Below are 24,876 nucleotides of genomic sequence, written 5' to 3' on the forward strand. Positions count from 1 at the left end.
AGTTTGACGTTTGCAAGGTCGCCTAGCCTTGCGAGCAACATTGAGCATCACTGACTGGGCAGCTCATGTGGAGGCTGAAGATCGGCGAGGGCGGCGGGCCATGGCTGCGGTCGGCGAATAACTTCATCGGCAGGCAGGTATGGGAGTTTGACCCCTACGCTGGGAGTCAGGATGAGCTCGCTGAGATTGAGAGACTGAGGAAGGAGTTCACAGAGAACCGTTACCAGAAGAAGGTGGCCCAGGATCTCCTTTTGCGCATGCAGGTAATAACAAGCATAATAGAATTTGAAATTTATGTATTTTTCATTCACATGTTTTACAAGAACATAATACCTGGTCAAACCAGTACCCTTTGCAGTTATCACAATGACAGGCAACACTGGAAATAATTCCACTGTAATATTCCACCATATATACACTTGTTTTAGGTGTGTTGCCCAGGATAAACAAGGCCTTGTTTGGATGCACATTTTTGGAATATTGAAAAATACTGCAGTTCTGCAAAATACTTTGCTTTTCCAAACCTGCTGGGTGCACAAGATTCACCTGCTAGCACATTTCCATAATTAATCTGCAACACTTATATTTATCCAAAGCTGAACCCATAGAGATATTGTTGGCACTTGGCAGAACGTACTCTAAGAGTAGCAATAACATAAGGGTCAAAGTGGCATATCAGTAGCTAAAACTTAAGAACATGTCTACAATATTCTGTTTGCACTATTATGACGTGCACTAATTTAAAAGAGGCATGACATGTACCATTAAATTCTCACGGTATATAATTGTATATATATGTAATGCAGTATGCAAAACAAAACAATCTTCAAGTGGATGTTCCGGTCATCAAACTTGCACATAGTGCCGAAGTAACGGAAGAGACTATATTAGCATCATTGAGGCGAGCCCTTGCCCAATATTCTACTCTACAAGCACATGATGGTCACTGGCCTTGTGATTATAGTGGTGTCATGTTCATTATGCCTATTCTGGTACGTGTTTTCTTTTAATTTGCAACAACTATGTATATTTGAATCATATTAAGGATGCACAACTATATAAGCATCATCGCCGCAGGTTGGGGATCTCCAATCACAGTCGGTCTTGCAAACCGGTGGTAAATTGAAGATTATATCACCGTCAATTTGCAACTGACCGTGATAATAAAATAAAAAAATTAAAAAAAAAACATGTGCCTCGGCAAGTGTTGTTGTCACCTGCAGCTACACCTCGGGCCGAGCTCACGCCCACACCGCCGCCACCCAGCTCGCCACTAGTGCCACTCGTCATCGTCGGATTTGGCCACCTGCCCGCGCTTGCCGCTAGCACCTGGCACTGTCGGGGGGCGCTGCGCCGGAAGGCTGCCTGCTCTGGGAATCGTCAATCGTGCTAGGTAGTGAGAGGGAGAGAGATAGAGGGGAATAGAAAACACACGGAGGATAGCACCTCTCTGCATGCGACAATTCTTGGGGCGACATGCAGGTACACGCGCCTGCTTGTCAACCAACCCCAAGAAAGCACACATGGGTGAGAGAGATGTAGCACGCGCAGGTTAGTCTGGGTGGTTTTTTACCATGGGCTCTTCTCCCGAACCAGTGGAGAAATTGATCTTGTCCGTATAGATGGCCATCGGGCCGGCCTGGCCCAGCATGGCACCGGCCTGTGATAGGCATGACCCGATGGGGTCGGGCCGGCACAGGCACGGCCCGATGGGGGTCAGGCCGGCACGGCACGTCGTGCCTCCTAGAACGTGTCGAACTAGGCTTCGTGCCTTACCAATGGCCCAAGCACGGCCTGTCGGGCTGTTATTGAGGCTAGGCGGCCCGAGAAGCATGGCCCATCCATCGTGCCGTGCCCGCCCAAGGCCCACGAGGGAGCGACGCCGTCGCCTGTCGGGGGAAGTTGAGGTTGCAGCCATAGCGCTGTGACGGAGTCGGAGAGGGAGCCTCCGCTCGGTGCCTCCACGCGCTTGACAAGGCAGGAGCCAAGAGGGGAGCCACCGTCGCACTTTGCTCCCACGCGCTCGCCTCGGGGTCGTCGGATCCACACGATCGGAGGCACTCGCTGCCGGATCTGCATGGCCGACGGGCTGATGGAGTGGAGGAGAGAGTTCACGATGAGAGATGGGAAGGGGAGCAAGCGCTGGGCGCCCGAGCGTAGCGGATGGGAAGGGGGTGAGCGCTAGGCGCCCGAGCCGAGCGTGGCGAGTGCGGCGCCTACGAGCTGTGTCAGCGAGAGTGCGAGTGCGGGGTGAGGAGGGGGTGCGCAAGGGGCCGGGCCTTAGGTTTAGGAGGGGTTGCTTGCTAGGCTGGGCTGACTAGCTGAGGGCGTGGGGAATTTTAGCAGGCCGCACTAGTCATCGGGCCGCCACCGGGCCGGCCTGGGTCCGCGCAATACCAGGCCAGGTCATGCTTAGCTCCGGCCAAAAAACCGTGCTTCGAGCCGGCCACCGGACTGCGGGCTGCATGGACATCTATACTTGTCCAGCAGTTTTATTCGGAGCCGAAGTGATATATTGGTGATTTTAATAAAACTGGCAGCATAAATATCATTGGCAAAAACCATTTTGGTAGAAAGTTCTATTTTCATGTGGTTAGTGAATAAGTTAGTTTTCCATATATAATCATTAGTGATTAAATATCATTGGTGATTTTTTTTAGAATTACAGAGTGCAACGTAGACGCACACAACACGCACGCACACTCACCCCTATGAACACACATACGCAAACCCTACCCCTATGAGCACCTCTGAAGGACTGAGCCGGCAGATCTTGAGATTCACGAAGTCACCACAGGTGACTCGCTATCGACAGGGACGTCACCTACCACTAAAAGCATAGTGTCATTAAATCATAGAATAAATCTAGGAAAATGCGAGCACCTGTGCCAGGTCGAGGACTTGAACCCGGGTGGATAGGTTCTACCATAGGAAACCCAACCAACTGATCGTTTGCAAATATCATTGGTGATTAAATAAATGATCTTAAGTCATTTCGTTTGTAAAAGTTGGTTATGCACGTCTTTTGTTCTCACTCTCTTTTAGCTTTATATAACTCATATAGGTACCTTTCAAAAAGAAAAAAAATACGTATGTTATGAAAGTTCTGTATTTTCTGCAGGTATTTGCACTATATGTCACTGGATCACTCAATACTGTTTTATCAACAGAACATCGATATGAGATCTGTCGCTATATTTACAACCATCAGGCATGACAACTAAAGCTTAGTTACTTTGTAGTTAACGTATTTGGTTGAACAGGCAGTATTTTTTTCTACAGGTAAACACAATGAATAAAAGTTTTTCTGTAATATATTCCATGTAGAATGAAGATGGTGGTTGGGGCATGCAAGAGTTAGGACCAAGCACCATGTTTAGCTCATGCTTAAACTATGTTACCGTAAGACTTCTCGGGGAGGTGTGTACGCATGACGCTTTAACCAAAGGACGAGCATGGATTTTGTCTCATGGAAGTGCAGCAGCAATACCTCAATGGGGAAAGATTTGGCTCTCGGTATGGCATTGAAATAATTAATAAATAAATAGAACTTTATTCTTTTATATGTGTTTGTGTTTGTGCAATCAACTAGGTTGAGTCCCATGTCTAAAATTTATAGTTTCCCTTATGTATTACCATGTATGATTGTTTATAGAGTGTTTCTATTTTTAATAATCTTTTGCGCTACTAGTGGCCCCACTCGAACAACTGCACTGTACGTACCATACCTTTAAATCATACATGGTAGTACAAAATGGGACGTTGGATTAGGATTAGATGAATATTTAACCTGTGGCACCTGCAAGAGGTGGGGCAGGTAGAGGAAACATGCTAATTAGTGGGGTTGGTAGTTGATGAGCGCGTAAGTCCCAACGAGGAGGACAAACAGAGGTGGGAGGGAAACCTGCTATGATTGTTGATCGTTAATATTCTATTTTAGTGACCGTTATCCGACGCTAATTATTGGCTGTGGTATAGTGGTATTAGTTTAATGTAAACCTTCTATTTGAACTATCTTGAAGCAGGAAAAGAATAAAGTTAAAGTATAGTGCGAAGTTAAGTAAAGCTGAAGCATTGTTTAAATTTGTTTTATGGTTGACCTTAAAAATGAAGGGTTTACAAAACACAGTTATCACAGATGTATTATACATGAATTGCATAAGGTTATATGCACAACCTTATAGTACAAATTCTTGGGAACTCAGGGTCGAGTAGTCCGCTAATAAACCAAAGGGATGTAATAGGTGATCGTACAGATGGGTTATAGTGAAGAATTTAGCAAGGCTGTGGTATTTAGAAAGATTCCTACTCAGTAATTGAATGTCAGTGCTCTTTCATTTTTCTTATTTTTTTTATGAAAACTAATTAGATTTCAGATGGATATCAATTGAAAATGGTGGATTGCACCATGGTGCTCAAATGTAGTGTTAATACTTAGTTATTATATTATTATATATAGTTGAGAAGTCCATTGCTAACTCAAGTTAAAAGTGGGTTTCACATTAAAATATTACTCTGTTTCCCTTTAATAAATGTTACATATTATATATACCACAGAATCATTGATGTTCACTTTGCAATTGTGGATAGGTTGGGTCTAAACAAAAGATTAGTCATGATTGTTTCTTTGTTTCGTGGAGCATCCTTTCCTCTGTTCAATTCCTAGGGTCTAAATAATGATGGCCGAATTCCAGCTGCAGCTATTTGATTTTTTTTAGATAAGGGCAGCTATTTGATTTATATAAACTAATATCTAGCTAGTGACCAAGAAGGAACTAATTATTGCCTTTTTTCCAACTGGAGGTGATCGGTTTATATGACTGGAATGGGAATAATTCGATCATTCCTGAGTTGTGGCTTGTTCCATATTCTCTTCCATTTCATCCAGGTATATGTTTGTTTCTTAGAACAATTATAACTTAACTTTACCATAGACAGGTAAGGTCACTCCCTACATCAAGTATCAACTTTTCATATTAATTATTACTATCACATTAGTCATTATAGTCAGTCATTAAATACTATGCTATAAATTGATTTGTTGAAATATATACATGGCTTGGCAAGAACTATATTTTTTACTCTACATAACAATTTCTATACTCGCTAATACTTTTTCTGTTCCCATGTCTATCCATAGAAACACGGTCATGTTGCTATGATAAAATTTTGAATTTGCAAGAATATGACTAATATTAGGTTGAGGATTGTGGAATATCTAATAAGCACTCATACTAAATGGGATTTTACCATAAAATAGCATTCCTCTAATTACTTTTCTTAGGACATGGAGAATAGAATCAACCTGGGTGGACACTTGAATCGTAATTATCAGTAATTGGTTTTGGATACTAATTTAAACTTGTTACCTATGTAGAAACAAGAATAAATAAATATTTACCCTCAAAGATATAATTTAACTAAATTCTGTAATCTAAATGTTGAAAACATTCTTTGGACGTGAAATCTATTATTATGTTTAAATTCCAATGAATTTTGGGGCATTTACATACACCTAATCTGAATTTGCATAAAGTATTGTCACACCCAAGTTTTAAGGATAAAATTGAATGCATAAAGCTCATGTGTGCCTAGGGATCAGTCACACACATAAGTCGACAAATTACATAAAGTATCATCACGGTGTTTCTTACATCACGATTAATACCATCACATAATCTTATACAACACAGCGGAAAATAAAAGATAACTCTCTCGTGGTAACTTCATCACAAGGAAGGTTAACTGGTTGACCACAAGCCTAATAGTCCTTAGGAAACTCCTCATACACGTTGTCATCTGTTACCCATCCGGGATTTTTATCCAAATATAGAAAGTAAACAAGCGTAAGTAATTCCCATACTTAACAAGTTAACATGGGGTTATGAAAGCTCAAAAAGGATGACTCTAGTTTACTGCAGTTAGCACTTTTATTAAGACAAGATTTTATCATCAACTATTATCAAGTTATGCTTAAGCTCCCATTTAAACCCATATAATCAGATATCAGAATCATTTGGGTCATAGCATCGCCGTATAACATCATAGCTGAACAACAATAAGTAACTAGTTATTCTGTGAGTTTTCCAGGCCGCTCGTGACCGTGAGCACGGCTGTTATAACAGTTTGTAATCCTCTGCAGAGGTTGTGCACATTCACCGCAAGTCGTGATTCCCATATGCCCGAGTTAATTACTCCCATATCACTGCCAAGGTGAGCGGGCAGGGTACGCTATGAAGCCATTTCATAGGTTTCACTAACAAGTTAGGGCCGCTAGATTTCCTCGGCAGGCAGATGTAGGAACCCCCCTTTCCTATGGCACAAATCCATCGCGGCTATACACATAGGAACAGAGGCAGTCCTATACCCAACATGGCAAGCCCCTTTTGCGCCAAAAAGGTAACCTCTAACAAGCTAGAAAAAAGATCCTATTACTGAGCTAAAGTCAGAGCCATATAACTCTCATGGTTGCACTGTCAGTCCCAGCTTTTGCCGATAGATAAGTCCTTATGGAGGGCCGAGAGCATCATGATCAAAAGTCATTTGCTCCTTCACCCTATACTTTAGTTGTTTAAAAGCAACTTTTACCTTTTCTTTCCACAGAATCATTAACCATTGTATAGATCATGTTCAGTTAGAGCGCTAGCAATCTACCCATATGCATATAACCCATAGGAGAACAAGGAACAGGATAATCAAACACTAGGATGTCCTTACGGGTATCAAAATTAGACACATGCAAATGAGTAATTAATAAAGGTGAATAGGACATCAAGGTAGGCCCATGCTATACTTGCCTTGGTTAGCAAACTCCTACTGGTCCTGCTGGTCATCGAAGAACTCTTGGTCTCCAATGTTCTCCTCACCGTCTGAACGCGACCAACACGACAACATACAACATTCCAAAGGCATTCATGCAAAGCAAACAATCCTATAGTTAGAACAGTACACTAGTAGTATAGAGAACAAGATAAAATGTTTATGAAAAGATTCTATGTCTCGCTACGATCACGTCAACGCGAAGTTCACGAAAAACGGAGCTAAAACGCGAAAGTTATGATTTAAACTGGATTTCCTATAGCAATTTATTTAACTAAATCTAATCTCAAATTTTAAATGTTGCAAACAGGGTTAACAGTGGTATTAACACGTTGATTATGAAATTATGAAACTAACGCAATTTGAACGGGTCGATTCGGAGCTAAAACGACGATTCTATGAGCAAAACAATGCAATGGCATTTCTGTAAAACAGTGCAATGAGCAAAACAATGCAATTGCATTTCTGTAAATACTGAAAACGTATTTTGGACTAAAACAGTATATTTTACGTTTTCAAAAGGAGAAAGCGTACTCAATAAATGTGCTTTGGATTGTGGGTTATATTTGGCCAAACTCGGGGTCTCTTTAGCAAAACTGCCACGCGAAGGGGTATGGGATGATCTATGCCGTTGGATCACAGATGGGTGGCTCGGATTAGATCTAAGGGGAAGAAAGAAGGAGCCAGCCGGGAACAGTAGCTCCAACGGCGGCGCAGCCATGGCTGGCGGCAAGGAACATGCCGGCGTGTGCGGAACTCGGCCTACGGGCCACGGTGTGCCCATCCAAGAGCATCGGGGGATAGCGGGGGTGAAGGAGACCTCGACCAGGCCAATACGGCGGCCAGAGGACGCAGCCGAGGCGGCGGTCGGCGAATCACGGCGCTTCTCCGATGCAGTGGTTGCGGCCTTTTCATGCGCGGGAGAACGCAAAATGGAACGGGGAGGCAACAGGGGGTGCGCACGGAGGGTCTCGGTTCCCTTTTAAAAGAGACAGGGGAGCGGGGCGACGTGCCCACGTCACGAGGAGTGGGCGTGGGGCGGCGGTTGTGGCTGACGCGTGCGGTGCGGGGGGTTGGGGCGGCTCTGACGGGCGGGGCCAGGTTGTCAGCGGCTGAGGCGCGGCGGCAGTTGCCGTGCGGTGCTGGGCTGGCACGGCGCCGGTTGCTGGGCCGGCCCAAGAAGGAAAATGGGAGGAGGAGAAGGAAGGGAGGTGAGCGGGCCGTCGAGGAGCTGGGCCAGCAGGCCGAAGTGAGAGAGGGGAGGGTGTGAGAAGGATTTTTCCTTTTCTTTTTTTTCAAATAAGCACTTTCAAATAGATTTTGAATTCATTTGAACTTTGAATCAAGACCAATCATCACAAAAATAAATATGCAGCAGCATGTATGCATCAAGAAGTTACTAACCTTATGTTTGATTTTAATTCCATAAAAATTATTATCTCCCTAGGTTCAATGCTCACCAAAATTGCTTAATAAATCATTTTACCTATTTTGGAAAAATGCAATTTTTTCAGGGTATTACAATTCTACCCCCTTAAAAAGAATCTCGTCCTCGAGATTGGTTGATCGCTTACTCGAACAGCTAAGAATAGGATTTTCTCATATCCTCTTCTCTTTCCCAAGTAGCCTCATCCTCTGAATATTGATTCCACTGCACCTTGCACATCTTTATAGTTCGGCTTCTTATAACTCTTCCTGCAGTTTCCAAGATCTTTATCGGATACTCTTCATATGTAAGATCTTTCTTAACAGCAAGTTCTTCTAAAGGAATCTACTCTTCTGGTACTCGCAAACACTTCTTTAATTGAGAAACATGAAATACATCGTGCACACCTGATAAACTCTCAGGCAGTTCCAACTGATAGGCTACTTCTCCACGTCTCTCTAGGATCTTAAAAGGTCCCATATACCTCGGTGCCAACTTTCCTTTCATATTGAATCTTTTCACACTTCTCATTGGTGACACCTTCAGGTACACATAATCTCCAACTTCGAAAGTCAGCTCTCTTCTATGAGTATCAGCGTAACTCTTATGTCGGGACTGAGCCACCCTCAAGTTGTATCTAATCATTCTCACTTGTTCTTCTGCGTCTCTAAGGACATCGGGTCCAAACACTTGAGTTTCACCAGTCTGATTCCAGAACAAAGGTGTTCTACATTTACGCCCATACAATGCCTCAAAAGGTGCCATCTTGAGACTCTTCTAGTAACTATTGTTGTATGAGAACTCAGCATATGGTAAACTCTTGTCCCAACTAGTACCATACTGCAGTGCACAAGCTCTCAACATATCTTCAAAAATCTGGTTGATCCTTTCAGTCTGTCCATCAGTTTGTGGGTGGTAAGCAGAACTGAAATTCAACTTTGTCCCCAAAGATCTATTATGTACTTTCTGCCAGAATTGCGATGTAAACTAAGTGCCTCTATCCGACACAATTTTCTTGGGAACACCATGTAAGCACACTATCCTTTCCATGTACAACTCTGCTAGCCTTGCGCCCGTTATAGGTAGTCTTGACTGGTAAAAAGTGAGCAACCTTGGTGAGTCGATCTACTATTACCCATATTGAATCATAACCTCTTTGAGTGCGGGGCAAACCTACGATAAAATCCATACCAACTTTTTTCCCATTTCCACTCAAGAATCTTCATTGGTTGTAGCAATCCTGCAGGTCTTTGATGCTCAGCTTTCACTCTTTGACAAGTGTCGCACAAAGCCACATACTCTGCTACATCTCTCTTCAAACCATACCACCAATACTTCTCTTTGAGATCCAAATATATCTTCGTACTTCTGGGATGTATAGAATAAGCAGACTCATGGGCCTCTTGCAGAATTGCATCACGGATAGCCTTCACTTCTGGTACACATATCCTTTTTCCGAACATAAGAGTACCATTCTCATCCATCCTGAATCCTGGTGCCTTTCCAAGCACTATATTCTCCGCTATCTCTTTTAGTTTTTCATCCTCCAATTGACCTTTGCGTATCTCTTGCTCCAATGTTGGCTCTATCACCAATTCCATTGGATTAGTCACAAGACTCAAGTTGAGATACTCCATTTCAGCACACAACCCTGCTGACATCAATGTCAACCGAAGTCCATTGGCATAACTCTTCCTGCTAAGTGCATCAGCTACGACATTTGCTTTTCCCGGATGATAATGCACTTCCAAGTCATAGTCTTTGATCAATTCTAACCAACGATGTTGTCTCAGATTCAGATCTGATTGGATAAAGATATACTTCAAACTCTTGTGATCTGTATAGATATCACTCTTATGCCCAATTAGATAACGTCTCTAGATTTTCAAAGCATGAACCACAGCTGCCAATTCCAAGTCATGAGTAGGGTAATTCAACTCATGCTTCCTCAATTGTCTAGATGCATATGCCACCACTCTTCCTTCTTGCATAAGCACACATCCAAGGCCCAAATGATATGCATCACAATATATAGAGAAGTTCTTGCTTAAATCTAGCAAAATCAACACTAGAGTTGTAGTCAATCTCTTCTTTAGCTCATCAAAGTTTGCCTGGCATTTATCAGACCATGCAAATTTAGCATTCTTTTCCAATAGAGCTGTCATAGGCTTAGCAAGCTTGGAAAAACCTTCTATGAACCTCCTGTAGTATCCAGCCAATCCCAAAAAGCTACGAATCTCACTTACATTGATTGGTGGTTTCTAATTCAATATATCTTGCACTTTGCCTGGATCCACTGCTATTCCACCATTGGAGACAACATGACCCAGAAAAGAGACCTCCTTCAACTAAAACTCACACTTGCTCTGCTTAGTGTACAACTTATGTTCCCTAAGCTTTTGCAAGACCAACCTTATATGTTCATCATGTTCTTCTTCGGTCTTGGAGAATATCAGTATGTCATCAATGAATACCACCACAAATTTATCAAGAAACTCCATGAACACCTTATTCATCAAATACATAAAGTATGCAGGTGCATTGGTCAATCCAAAAGACATAACGGTATACTCATACAAGCCATACCGTGTAGTGAATGTTGTCTTAGGTATGTCCGAGTTTCGAATCTTTAGTTGATGGTAACCTGAGCGGAGATCAATCTTGGAGAACACATAGGCTCCTCTCAACTGATCAAACAAATCATCAATCCTAGGCAAAGGGTATTTATTCTTGATTGTAACCTCATTAAGTGAACGATAATCCACACACATCCGTTGGCTACCATCCTTCTTATCCACAAAGATCATAGGTGCCCCCATGGGGAAGAACTGGGGCATATAAAACCTTTTTCTTGCAACTCTTTTAGTTGTTTCTTAAGCTCTTCTAATTCATTAACACCCATTCTATATGGACGTTTAGCTATTGGTGCAGTTCTGGGTAATAATTCAATAATGAATTCAATGTCACGGTCAAGTGGCATACCTGGCAAGTCATCGGGGAAGACATCCAGGAACTCCTCCACAACACGATCTTGTTTATTGGCATCACCATCCAGCTGATTCACAGTGGCCGTTGGCTGAGCTTGCACTACCACCTCTACACAGATTCTATCTCCATTGGGTGATGTCACAACCACAGATCTCTCCTGACACTGAATCACTGTCTAGTGTTGTTTCATCCAATCCATTCCCAGAATAAGATCAATTCTCGCAGTTCTCAACACAATAGGTTTCACTTTGAAGTCTACCACTCTTAAGGAAATGCTAGTTGAGGGACTCCAATAAGAAGCTGGCATACTACCTTCTGGTGAATTCACTAGTATGGGGTTTTTCATGGCACATAAAGGTATGCTATGCATTCTAACAAAAGCTTGGGAAATAAATGAATGCGAAGCTCCAGAATCAAAAAGTACTGTAGCAGAGATAGAGTTGACACTGAACGTACCCAACATGACCTCAGGTGTCTCCTGAGCTGCATCAGATGACACATAGTTCACCTTCGCAGTGTGAGGTGGTCGGGCATTGAACTTCTGATTGCCATTCTAGTTCTGAGGAGCTTGCTGGTTCTGCTTCTTTGGACACTGATGAGCATAGTGACCTACTTCTCCATAGCGGTAGCATGCATTAGGGTTATTGGGTGCACCACTCTTCACAGGGGCATTGTTGGGCATTCCCTGGCGTGTCGCCGAATTGCCAGTCTGTTGTGGGAGACGCTGATTACCGAACTATTGTTGGTACTGAGGGCGTTGCTGGAACTGATTACGCTGAGGATACTGACCACGGTTTCCCTGGTTAGATGGTCCTTGATTCCTCTACTGAAAACCCTACTGAGGATAGGCACGCGGGCGGGTGTTGCTTCCAGGAGCTTGCCCTTGAAGTCTCCTCTTCTTGGCTTCCATCTCTTTGCGCTTATCGTCAATCACAATAGCGTGGTTCACTAATGACTGAAAGTTAGGGTAGGTGTTGGACATCAGCTGGAGCTGCAGTCCATCATAAAGTCCCTTGAAGAAGCAGCGCTGCTTCTCCTTATCCTCAGCTACATCATTTGGAGCATAGCGTGACAGTTGAGCAAACTTGTCACGATACTCCGCCATAGTCATGGATCCTTGCTTAAGGGATCTGAATTCCTCTTGCTTCAATTCCACCAGTCCATCGGGGATATGATATGACCGAAAGTTGTCCTTGAATTCCTACCAGGTGATAGCAGGAGCATTGTTTGGGCGTCCATACTGCAAAAAAATCCCACCAATCCTGAGCTGCTCCCTGGAGTTGACCAGAAGCATACAACACCTTCTCAAGATCATTGCATTGTGCTATGTTAAGTTGCTTCTCCACAGCACGCAACCAATCGTCTGCTTCCAAGGGGTCTGAGGCATGGGTGAACACTGGTGGGCAACCCTTCATAAACTCTCCATGCTTATCTCTGACCTGAACAGGCGGTGGTCCTTTTGTAGGTTCGTTATCCAAGCGTTGCATCATGACTTGCATTAACTGCGCTTGCATTCCCATCAATTGTTCCATAGACACTGGTGGCGGTGGTGGTGGATTTATGAGAGCATCATGACCACGACCATGGCCTCTGCCTCTTCCTCCTCTTGCGGCCATCTGTTTTTCAACAAATGCACAAAATTTTAGAGATTTCTAATTTATAGAAAGCTTATGAAAGATAATGAACAATGCTGAAAACTTTCTGGATAAGATTCAATTACAGCAGTTCGGTAAATCTGTCATAACTTGAGTTTCAGAGATCCAACAGAGGTGTACCAAGAACGGTTGGAAAGCTTAGGAGATCGGCTACAACTTTTATTTAGATCACTTTTACAGATTCTGTCATACACAAGGTCAAAAACATAGCTAAACCGAATATGTTCTGGGTTCCAGTCTGCGCAAAAACATCAACTTGTGACAGCTAGATCTCACAAACCTGAACATATATTGACGTGATTCGAGAGACATTTTAAAGATACAGAAGTCTAGATATCTCCACAAAAATTTCAGAATTTTTGGCAACCTAGATCTCGAGATACAAGATAAAGAACACAGGCTGCTCCAGAAATCAGCACAGCAGAGATAAGATAAAGCAAACACATCTACATTAAGACCATCATCTAAACTTAAGGTTCAAACCTAAGGAAGTTGTGGACATGCCCACAAACTTCCAGCAATCAAACAAACTCTGAATTAACCAAGTTCACAATTAAAGACATCTGATCACTAAAGTTCACAAGACCAAACAAGACTAGACATGACTCACGAACTAACAACGTTGTAATCTTTAAACAAGGAATCTAACACCTATGGGGCGGTGTCAATCATGGTGAACGACCGGCGCTTCTTCTTGTAGATCAATGGCAACCCAAGTTGAGCACGTAGTTCATCAACTTGCTTCTAGAGATGCCTCTCGGCCCTCTATGATGCACGCAGCTCTCCCTTGACCTCTACATCTACCCCCTGCATGGCATGGACATGTTGCACTATTGCTTCCAGGGTTGGATCACTCTCTGGTGGTGCCAGGACCTGCCAATTACCCTCATGATCATTGCGAGGGAGGAACCTAAAACGATCCTCCTTCATGGCCTCAAAACGACGACCATGGTAGTTGATGTAGGCGTCCTATGCTGCATCTTCCATGCCATCCAATGCGTGAGCCCGTCTAGCAGTGGCATGGTGAATAGTCTCCACCTCATGTCCATTCTTTATGTCATTCCAAGCGGTGACAACCAACTCTACCTTTCAAAAGGTTGCCTCCAAGGGATGCTGGTACTCCGCACAATGATAGCTGATGGAGGCATGCAGATCAGGGTTGTAGTCATCCAACACATGAGTAAGGAGGGTCTGGTAGTAGGCCATCTCCGGGGCTGGCTTGAAGTAGTATTTGCACTTCCAGCCTATCTCCTCATCCACCACAGGAATAGCTGGGGATGGCATAGGCATAGGTGAAGTAGCTGATGACTCCGCTGGGGTAGCTACAGTGGGATAGACAGGTGCAACAGCTAGAGTAAGAGCAGGTGCAGGTGTTGGGGTAGCCATCCACTCCTCATCATCGGAGATGATCACAATCTCCTTCTCCTCCTATGGAGCTTGGGGGTGAACAAGGCACGGTAGCCTGCAGTGCTGAGGCGGGCGGTCTTCGGGTTACGAGACATCTATAGATTTAAAGTGAGATAGAATTAGAATCAACAATTTTATATAATAGATTAAGGTATGAATAGCATAAATATTTTAATAAAATAACAAGAATGAGACAGTAAGCAATAAACTAGTTGAGCAAAGATGCTAAAACGACCATTTCTAACTAGGCTTGCATCCTACAGTCAACACGGCTCTGATACCAAATTGTCACACCCAATTTTAAGGATAAAATTGAATGCATAAACCTCATGTGTGCCCAGGGATCAGTCACACACATAAGTCAACAAATTACATAAAGTATCATCACTGTGTTTCTTACATCACGATTAATACCATCACATAATCTTATACAACACAGCGGAAAATAAAAGATAACTCTCTCGTGGTAACTCCATCATAGGGAAGGTCAACTGATTGACCACAAGCCTAATAGTCCTCAGGAAACTCCTCATACACGTTGTCATCTGTTACCCATCTGGAATTTTTATCCAAATATAGAAAGTAAACAAGCGTAAGTACTTCCCATACTTAACAAGTTAACATAGGGTTATGAAAGCTCAAAAAGGTTGACTCTGGTTTACTGCAGTTAGCACTTTTATTAAGACAAGATTTTATCATTAACTATTATCAAGTTATGCTTAAGCTCCCATTTAAACCCATATAATCGGATATCAGAATCATTTGGGTCATATCATCATCGTATAACATCATAACTGAACAACAATAAGTAACCAGTTATTCTGTGAGTTTTCCGGGCCGCTCGTGACTGTGAGCACGACTGTTATAATAGTTTGTAATCCTCTACAGAAGTTGTGCACATTCACCGCGAGTCGTGATTCTCATATGCCCAGGTTAATTACTCCCATATCACTGCCAAGGTGAGCGGGCAGGGTACACTATGAAGCCAATTCATAAGTTTCTCTAACAAGTTAGGGCCGCTAGGTTTCCTCGATAGGCAGATGTAGGAACCCCCCCCCCTTCCTATGGCACAAATCCATCGTGGCTATACACATAGGAACAGAGGCAGTCCTATACCCAACGTGGCAAGCCCCTTTTGTGCCAAAAAGGTAACCTCTAACAAGCTAGAAAAGATCATATTACTGAGCTAAAGTCAGAGCCATATGACTCTCACGGTTGCACTGTCAGTCCCAGCTTTTGCTGACAGATAAGTCCTTATGGAGGGCTGAGAGCATCATGATCAAAAGTCATTTGCTCCTTCGCCCTATACTTTAGTTGTTTAAAAACAACTTTTACCTTTTCTTTCCATAGAATCATTAACCATTGTATAGATCATGTTCAGTTAGAGCGCTAGCAATCTACCCATATGCATATAACCCATAGGAGAACAAGGAACAGGATAATCAAACACTAGGATGTCCTTACGGGTATCAAAATTAGACACATGCAAATGAGTAATTAATAAAGGTGTATAGGACATCAAGGTAGGCCCATGCTATACTTGCCTTGGTTAGCAAACTCTTGCTGGTCCTGCTGGTCATCGAAGAACTCTTGGTCTCCAATGTTCTCCTCACCGTCTGAACGCGACCAACACGGCAACATACAACATTCCAAAGGCATTCATGCAAAGCAAACAATTCTACAGTTAGAACAGTACACCAGCAGTATAGAGAACAAGATAAAATGTTTATGAAAAGATTCTATGTCTCGCTATGATCACGTCAACGCGAAGTTCACGAAAAACGGAGCTAAAACACGAAAGTTATGATTTAAACAAGATTTCCTATATCAATTTATTTAACTGAATCTAATCTCAAAATTTAAATGTTGCAAACAGGGTTAACAGTGGTATTAACACGTTGATTATGAAATTACGAAACTAACGCAATTTGAACGGGTCGATTCGGAGCTAAAACGACGATTCTATGAGCAAAATAGTGCAATGGCATTTCTGTAAATACTGGAAACGTATTTTGGACTAAAACAGTATATTTTACGTTTTCAAAAGAAGAAAGCGTACTTAGTAAATGTGCTTTGGATTGCGGGTTATATTTGGCCAAACTCGGGGGTCTCTTTAGCAAAACTGCCACGCGAAGGGGTATGGGATGATCTATGCCGTTGGATCACAGATGGGTGGCTCGGATTAGATCTGGGGGGAAGAAAGAAGGAGCCAGCCGGGAACAGAGCTCCGGCGGCGGCGCAGCCATGACCGGCGGCAAGGAACATGTCGGCGTGTGCGGAACTCAGCCTACGGGCCACGGTGTGCCCATCCGAGAGCACTGGGGGATAGCGGGGGTGAAGGAGACCTCGGCCAGTCCGATACGGTGGCCGGAGGACGCAGCCGAGGCGGCGGTCGGCGAATCACGGCGCTTCTCCGATGCGGTGGTTGCGGCCTTCTCATGCGCGGGCGAACGCAAAATGGAGCGGAGAGGCAGCAGGGGGTGCGTGCAGAGGGTCTCGGTTCCCTTTTAAAAGAGACCGGGGAGCGGGGCGACGTGCCCACGTCACGAGGAGCGGGCGCGGGCGGCGGTTGCGGCTGACGCGCGCGGTGCGGGGGGTTGGGGGTGGCTCTGACGGGTGGGGCCGGGTTGTCAGCGGCTGAGGCGCGACGGCAGTTGCCGTGCGGTGCTGGGCTGGCGCGGCGGCGGTTGCTGGGCCGGCCCAAGAAGGAAAATGGGAGGACAAGAAGGAAGGGAGGTGAGCGGGCCGTCGGGGAGCTGGGCCAGCAGGCCGAAATGAGAGAGGGGAGGGAGTGAGAAGGATTTTTTCCTTTTCTTTTTTTTCAAATAGATTTCGAAAAGCACTTTCAAATAGATTTTGAATTCATTTGAACTTTGAATCAAGACCAATCATCACAAAAATAAATATGCAGCAGCATGTATGCATCAAGAAGTTACTAACCTTATGTTTGATTTTAATTCCATAAAAATTATTATCTCCCTAGGTTCAATGCTCACCAAAATTGCTTAATAAATCATTTTACCTATTTTGGAAAAATGCAATTTTTTCAGGGTATTACAAGTATACAGTTATAGATAACTCTATCTCCTCTTATGACAAAAAAAAACTTGTCATAATATATTTGTCATTTAATGTCCAATTCTTAAAATCAAACAAGATGTTTTCCTGTGTAGGACGTTTCTGGTGCTTCTGCCGGTTGATATATATGCCAATGGCTTATTTATATGGCAAGAAGTTTGTTGGGCCAATTACACCAACCATATTGTCAATAAGAGAGGAAATCTATGAAATACCATATTATGAGATCGATTGGAATAAAGCTCGAGATACTTGTGCTAAGGTTGGGTTTACTAAGTTTTGACTAGATCCAAAGTAACCCTTGCTCATTTAGGAATAAAATATATTTGATGACTGAGTATCTATTTAGTAAGTATAACAGCAAAGTAGGTATGTATAGTTCTGTTTGTTTCTAACGTTGCACATCAAGTACTTTGTTTCTTTGAATCTTATCAGGCACTATGCTATTTTTTGTTATGTACAATGATGGAACAATTTTTTTTCTCCAACTAATTTTGAGTTTCAATACATCAGTCAGAGAAAAATTACTAAAAGATTAAGTACCAGTTGTGCAATTAGAATTACAAACAATTTGAGCATAAAACATCAAGAAAATATAAGAAATTTGTTGAAAGTGTCTATTAAACAGCGTTGGGGACAGCGGAACTTCCTTCTGCAAATCCTGCTGGCTTGCAATCTCTTCTCCTGCTAAACCATTATGTAGCATCCTTGTTGAAGAATTATAGAGAACTACTCAGATGAGATTCCTCCAAATTAGGCCAAAATCACTTGTCTCAACATTTCCAATAAAAAGACCATGACACTGAGTCAAAAAATGCTTTCAAAATGTCTAGCCTTAGAAGAATTTGTGGGAGTTTATGTTGATGTAAAAAGACCTGGACAGCTGAAAGGTTGCCCCACCCCAATCATTGTACTCTATGTGACCAAGAGCCTGATACCGCGTGCATCATATCCTATCCGATTGCATCTTCTCCAGGAAGGTGTAACCACTCCTATTCCGTCTCTATGGTTTGCCAGATCTCTCATCTATAAATGATGACAAGGAGTTCTATGGCTAGTGGTTGAGGATTACTACCTTGGGGCCCAGGGTCAAAAGAGGTCTAGATTCCTTGCTAACCCTGTGGGCATGGATTTTGTGGAAGCACAACGATTGTGTGTTCATTAATTCAATGGGGGTCTAACTAGCATTTAGCTTGTTCTTGGACAGATTTGGAGGAGGCTCAACTCTGCTGTATTGCAGGCGCTAGAGGATTAGCAGCCTGTTTGAAGGTTGCTTCCAGATAATTTGTTGGTCCATTTAGTGTTTGGTTGGGTCTTTTGTCTATTCTTTTCCAAATGTGCGTATGTATTATGTCCCTATCTGAGGTTTTGTGTGGTGGAGTGCATTGCTTTATATTCTTCTTCTTCTTAATTGAATGATCACAGGTCTCCTGCGCATTCAAAAAACAGAATATGTTACAGTTTTATGTCATAATAATTCAAGATGAGCTTAGCTTTTGCTAACTTGATTTTTATATCAGTATATCAGAAATTAGCTTGTATAGCATTTTCACCACTATGGGTAGTGCACTATATATATATATATATATATATATATATATATATATATATATATATATATATATATATATATATATATATAGTTTTAACCTTTTGATTCCATGGTGTTTCTGTTATGAGCAGGAAGACCTTCTCTACCCAAGGTCGTTCGTGCAAAACGTTATTTGGACTTCTGTGAATAGAATTGTGGAACCATTGCTGAATATTTGGCCAGCTAAGATGTTAAGAGATACAGCACTGAAAAACATCATGAAACATATCCATTATGAAGATGAAAGTACTAGGTACCTTTGTATATGCCCAGTAAACAAGGTAATGCATTCAGGAATGTTAATTTGATTAATTTGAATCCAAGAAAATTGGTTAACTGCCAATTCTTCTGGTTAATGGATGAGGAAATTTTATTGCCCTTTCCCATTTGACTCTAAATTTCTGTTTACTTCAAGTCATGTCATTCCAGCCACAATGAACTTCTGTTTATTTGGTGCCAGACCAGAGCTAATTCCAATGTGCCTTAACAAGCTTCGGTTTATTTCAAAAGCTGCGTGCCAGCCATCAGAACTTCACTTGAGCTAGCTAGTTGAATGATGTCCCACCTAGCATGTTAGTAAATCCAGTGTAATGCATGATCAACTTGTGTAGTGTGTGAACAAGGATCTGGAAGTTTGAAATACGTACGATAGGTTTAGGTACCTAAACTCATATTAGTCGATCACCAATTATTCATGATGTCCCACCTTGCATGTGGTTCCAGTGAAGTAAACAACCTACCACGATATTCTTAATCACAATTTGTGATGGGATTACCAGACGAAAGTACTGGTGATGAATGATTAGTTTTGGATTTCTTGGAATTTTTTGTATATGATTGAAGTACATTGCAATGGTTTGTTTTTATCACGAAAGCCATCCACGAGAACCTGAACCAACTCTGACTCACCAGAACCACATGTAGACTAGAAACCGATTTTATTAACTACTCAGCTAGACAACCAAGACAAAGGAAAGAAACAAATCATTGGTTCCTGCTTAAAGAAGGTCGTTTGCAGCTGTTGGGAGTCTTTTCAGAGATCACGAGAGTGTTAGGCTTTATTTAGTCATTTCAGCAACTATAACTACTTGTAGTTGGTTAAAGACTAATAAGACCTATAATTGTTTTGGATAGCCTAAGCAGTTTAGGTCATGAAGTAATTGCAACTACTATACTTTTTTCTATTTGTAGGCACTAAATATGATTTGTTGTTGGGTTGAAAATCCAAATTCGGATGCATTCAAGCAACACCTTCCAAGGATCTATGATTATTTATGGCTTGCTGAAGATGGCATGAAGTTAAAGGTATTATCCTACCATATCCTATGTATTGGTTGCATTTCGGTTCCTATTCGTAGTTAAGAAGAATGGCTTAGACTAATCACCTGTTGAAAACCTTCCATCCTCTTCATCCTTCAACTTTGTCCAATATCCATTAGAAAAACTACTATAACAGTGAATTTAAGAAAATAAAAAAGTATATCTATTGTTTTCTCTATCTAAATGTAACTTTGCTTGCCTTTCGCATATTGTACACAACACACTATTAACTAAGATGGTGACATTGGAATCCTACAATACACCAACACCATAAGAAGTGGTCTGGAGTTCAATTCTATCTTTCTTTATCCATTTTTCTTGTTATCTGATCTCTTCTTTCTCCTTTAATTTTAAGGCTCTCCCTCCTATACCCTAGTTACCTCTACAATATATTCAATAATAAATTCTCTCCATCCTTTATTTCCTACTACCCACTCTATGCTGCTACCAAAATAAAATATCAGAGATCTCCATTCTGGAGGACATACACAGAGGATGCTATCAGTCCAAGTCATCACCATGTCTGCTGCTACCGTCTCCAGCCAGGCTATGCTGCCTTGTTGCACTGGACATCGGCCAGCAAATTGCTCTAATAATTATTCAAAATGATGTGGCAAATTAAATGTTGATACGGCAGTTCAATCAGGTGATTGCGAAATCTAATTCCCCGGTCTATCATAGGTGTATGAAGGCACACAAGCATGGGATACAGCTTTTATTATCAAAGCATATTGCTCGACTGACCTGGTTCATGAGTTTTCTCCAACACTCCGGAAAGCTCATGAGTTCATAAAAAGTTTGCAGGTTTAATTGTATTATTCAATACTCTTATGTACTATAAATTTTTACAATAGTTGCATAGAAAATATTGACATGCATGATTTTAGATACCTGAAAACCAACCCGACCATGAAAATCATTACCGCCATAGATCAAAAGGTTCATGGGCTCATTCAACATTAGACAATGGATGGTCTGTATCTGATTCTACAGCAGAAGCAATTCAGGTCAGTGCAAGCTATGTATGGTTTATCTAGAGAGTCAAAAATATTCTTCCCTTGTATATATAAGTATAATGAGGGCATTATAACAAGGAGCGTTTACAATGTGCTGCTATATCTTTTGCCCAAAAAATAATGGTAGAGAATCCGTGAGTTGTTACATGGCACTTTCTAAGAAACTGTACATATGCATAAAATGTCATGTGTTAATTAATGACAGCTTCTTGGATTTTTCTTCTATATTAACCCCTAATAAGTTAAATTCTATATATAGGCATTGTTGATGTTATCAAAGATCTCTTCCAATCTTGCGGGGGATCCCATAAAGGAAGAAAGATTATATGATGCTGTGGATTGCTTGCTTTCTTTTATGGTATGAATCTATCTGAAATTATTTATCATTTTCTTAATTATTATAGGGAATGATTAGTTTTTCTGTTCATAGGCTAAAGCCTATCTAGCTGGGAAATAACCCTGTGTTGAGCAATATATATTTAGAGGCCATCGTTTGGTTTGTTTGTACTAGTTAAGCCTATGATTACTAGATCTTGTTCTGTGAGCTGTCTAGCTTGGTTTCAATCACCTCATCTTTGCTAAAATGAAATTTAACTCCATCTATCCCCTCTCTCGAACCTCAAGCTGGACCTGCACACTGTTGTTGCACTACTGCTCGAGCTAGCTACTGCTTTCAAAGCATTGTCCGCATCGGCCTGGACTTAGTCACTTCCATGGAGCTGCCTGCACCTTGGCTATGCTGAGAACAACGTGCGCCCTGTGGCACCCTGCGCCTAACCCAGCACCAGCCGCAATCTTGCAAGGGTCCGCCATAAAGGCAAGGAAAGAAGCTCGCCGCCCCCGTGGTAGCTGCTGGGCTCAGCGACTCTAATAGTCTGACTAACATGTCCATTACATTAGAGTTAATTTCACATTTTTCATAACTATTTTTATACAGCAAAGAAAATGAACATCATATTTCAGAATCCAGAGTTTAAGAGCCCAAAGAAAGGGTCTCATCTAAATTGTACATAACTTTGTCACAACAAGGCATGCTATTCTAAAAATACTCCCTCCGTCCTATAATATAAGGTATACAAGCATTCAAATTTGTCCCAAATTATAAGGGATTCTAGATATACAGACCCTCCAAAAAGCAACATTCACATGCATACCTAATGTTAATATATCACCAATCCAAATATGGTAATTAGAGAGGGTTACATGCGTCATTTGTTTCACCACATAATGTGTACTAAAATTTCTTGGATGCCTTATATTTGAGGATGGAGGGAGTATGATATTGCAAACCACAGTGGCTAAAATTAAAACTGACAGCAGCACTGAGTCCTCTATAAAAACCTTTTCTAACGGGAAAATCCAATTCAGAATGTACCATCACTAAAGCTTTCATGGAGCGGATAATCATTATTGAGACAATTTAGTCTTGTATTTAACATAAGTTGTACTAATCGCCATTTCTTTTTCCATTCAAGAACAAAGATGGCACCTTTTCAACATATGAGTGTAAGAGAACTGCATCTTTGTTGGAGGTGAGTACTTTTTTATGTTGCATTATTATTTGCGTGTAAAACCGAGTTTGTGAACGAATTCTCTTTTTTTTGCGAACATTGTGAACAAATTCTCTAACATGGGCAAGAAACCCTTGAAGGAAAAAAAAGGATATTATATAATAGAATGAGTCGGCCCAGTGCACCAAGACAGGTTCAATGGCCATATGCGAGAAAATATTCTTTAATCTTGCATTGCCAACAAAAATAAGTCTTCTCCATGGATGCATGTTTTGTGGGTTTCTTCAGGATTTTGAACTGTTGTTCATGTTTGCTTTGTCATCCACACTCACCTCAATTATGTTTGCAATAGGTTCTCAACCCTTCTGAGACTTTTCTGAACATTGTTGTTGATCACCCGTAAGAAAAAAAATACATTCTCATTTGAACACCATTAATCCTATTTTTCAAATGTGTGCGAGCTAATTCTTGTGTTCAACAAATTGACAGATCTGTTGAATGCACGTCATCAGCAATTCAAGCTCTTGTTATGTTCAGAGAGTTGTATCCGGGGTACCGTGATGAAGAGATTAAAAAATGTATTAAAGGAGCATCCAAATTTATCGAGAGCAAACAACGAAAGGATGGAACATGGTATTTAAAATCATCTTGCCTGTTGTATGCTGTTATCCATTCTTTTAATGCACACAGATAATAACTAACTTACTAATTACATAACAGGTTTGGCACTTGGGGTGTATGTTTCACTTATGGGACATTTTTTGCAGTGCAAGGATTAGTTGTTGCTGGAAGAACTTATGAAAATAGTTCTTCCATTAGGAAAGCATGTAGCTTTCTATTGTCAAATCAGCTAAGTACAGGTGGATGGGGTGAGACTTACCCTTCTAATGAAACTGAGGTAATTCTGAATTTCCTTTACCTAACTATTTGCCTTCTTGGTCATTTCACGTTTGATATTTGTTAGAATGGTATGGTACACACATATATATATTTGGTCTCCGATGAAAGATTTAAACATTATCATGTGGATTGTTCCCAACTAGCAAGTCCATCGATTAGTTGAATCCTTAAAGCATTATAGATCATTGTGTAATGGTTTTCATTTTAATATTTAACAGGTCTATGCAGAGGCCAGCAGTCCTCATGCAGTGAATACTGCTTGGGCAATGTTGGCTTTAATTTACGCTGGACAGGTAGACATCCCACAAATTGCTACATTTGGAGCATGATGAGACTATTAGATGTAAAATTTGTAGTTCATTTGTGTGCATGCAAAATAGGTTGAGCGAGATCCAACACCACTGTATGGTGCTGCAAAAGAACTGATCAATATGCAACAAGAGTCAGGCGAGTTTCCCCAACAAGTAAGTCTTCATCTTTTAGGCCTCACCATTTGGCAGTTTGTAGGGATTATCTTTCACTTAGATTTATCACTAAACCTAGTTGGAGATTCTAACGATGAAAGGCTTTATTTCAACCTCTGTGCAAAGCATGCAGGCACGCTCAACTAGCAATTACAGTTGAGTATTACAAACTGAGAAATCCTATAATATAATTCCTATTCTAAATCATTATAAATGGCTCATACAGGTATAAAAAATCGTTTTCTGTACAATCATATGGATATGAGTTGTACCTGAATGCACATATAGCAATCTCAGATTTGTAGAATTCATGGTCTATAGTTTCTGCAATACACGTCAGGCAGGCTAAACCCCTCCTATGTTTGATCACAGGAACACATTGGGAGCTTCAATTGTTCCTTCTACTTCAACTATGGAAACTACCGTAACCTGTTCCCAATTTGGGCTCTTGGAGAGTTTCGGAGACGAATTGTTGCAGAAAAGAAGAGGAACCAACAAGCATGTTTGTTTTAGACAATGCTACGGTACTCTAGTTACCCCATGCATTCGAACCCGTTTATACAAATCCATATTTGTAGTTCATCCATTCATACCTGTTAAATGCAAAAAAAAATCAGATATTTAGATGTTTTGTCAATTTTTCGATGTGGATATGTATACTGGAATCGAATATCAATACATGGCAACTAATATCTGATGGA

The 24,876-nt window shown here is 41.5% G+C and overlaps 1 protein-coding gene across 3 annotated transcripts; it reads left to right on the forward strand.

The window, feature by feature from the left end:
* LOC136484038 (achilleol B synthase-like) lies at window positions 1-24,876 on the forward strand. Of its 3 annotated transcripts, none has more exons than XM_066481206.1 (18): window positions 1-263; window positions 807-992; window positions 3,122-3,211; window positions 3,328-3,516; window positions 4,804-4,888; window positions 17,469-17,635; window positions 19,057-19,245; window positions 20,156-20,269; window positions 20,966-21,088; window positions 21,172-21,291; window positions 21,560-21,658; window positions 22,776-22,832; window positions 23,164-23,210; window positions 23,301-23,444; window positions 23,532-23,709; window positions 23,930-24,004; window positions 24,092-24,175; window positions 24,548-24,876. In XM_066481206.1, exons 1-18 carry the CDS (start codon window positions 66-68, stop codon window positions 24,686-24,688), a joined length of 2,286 nt encoding a protein of 761 aa, XP_066337303.1. In that variant the 5' UTR covers window positions 1-65; the 3' UTR covers window positions 24,689-24,876. The 3 variants fall into 3 exon arrangements, with proteins under 3 accessions (XP_066337303.1, XP_066337305.1, XP_066337304.1); XM_066481208.1 differs by lacking the exon at window positions 17,469-17,635 and adding an exon at window positions 18,581-18,642; XM_066481207.1 differs by lacking the exon at window positions 3,122-3,211.

This window comes from Miscanthus floridulus, chromosome 9 (genome assembly GCF_019320115.1).
Source record: "Miscanthus floridulus cultivar M001 chromosome 9, ASM1932011v1, whole genome shotgun sequence".
Lineage (NCBI taxonomy): Eukaryota > Viridiplantae > Streptophyta > Magnoliopsida > Poales > Poaceae > Miscanthus > Miscanthus floridulus.

Coding starts and splice junctions, on each gene's coding strand:
- LOC136484038 (XM_066481206.1), top strand. CDS start 66: ATGTGGAGGCTGAAGATCGGCGAGGGCGGCGGGCCATGGCTGCGGTCG. Junction 23,710..23,929: donor ACCCTTCTAATGAAACTGAG/GTAATTCTGAAT, acceptor AATATTTAACAG/GTCTATGCAGAGGCCAGCAG. Junction 24,176..24,547: donor CAGGCGAGTTTCCCCAACAA/GTAAGTCTTCAT, acceptor GTTTGATCACAG/GAACACATTGGGAGCTTCAA.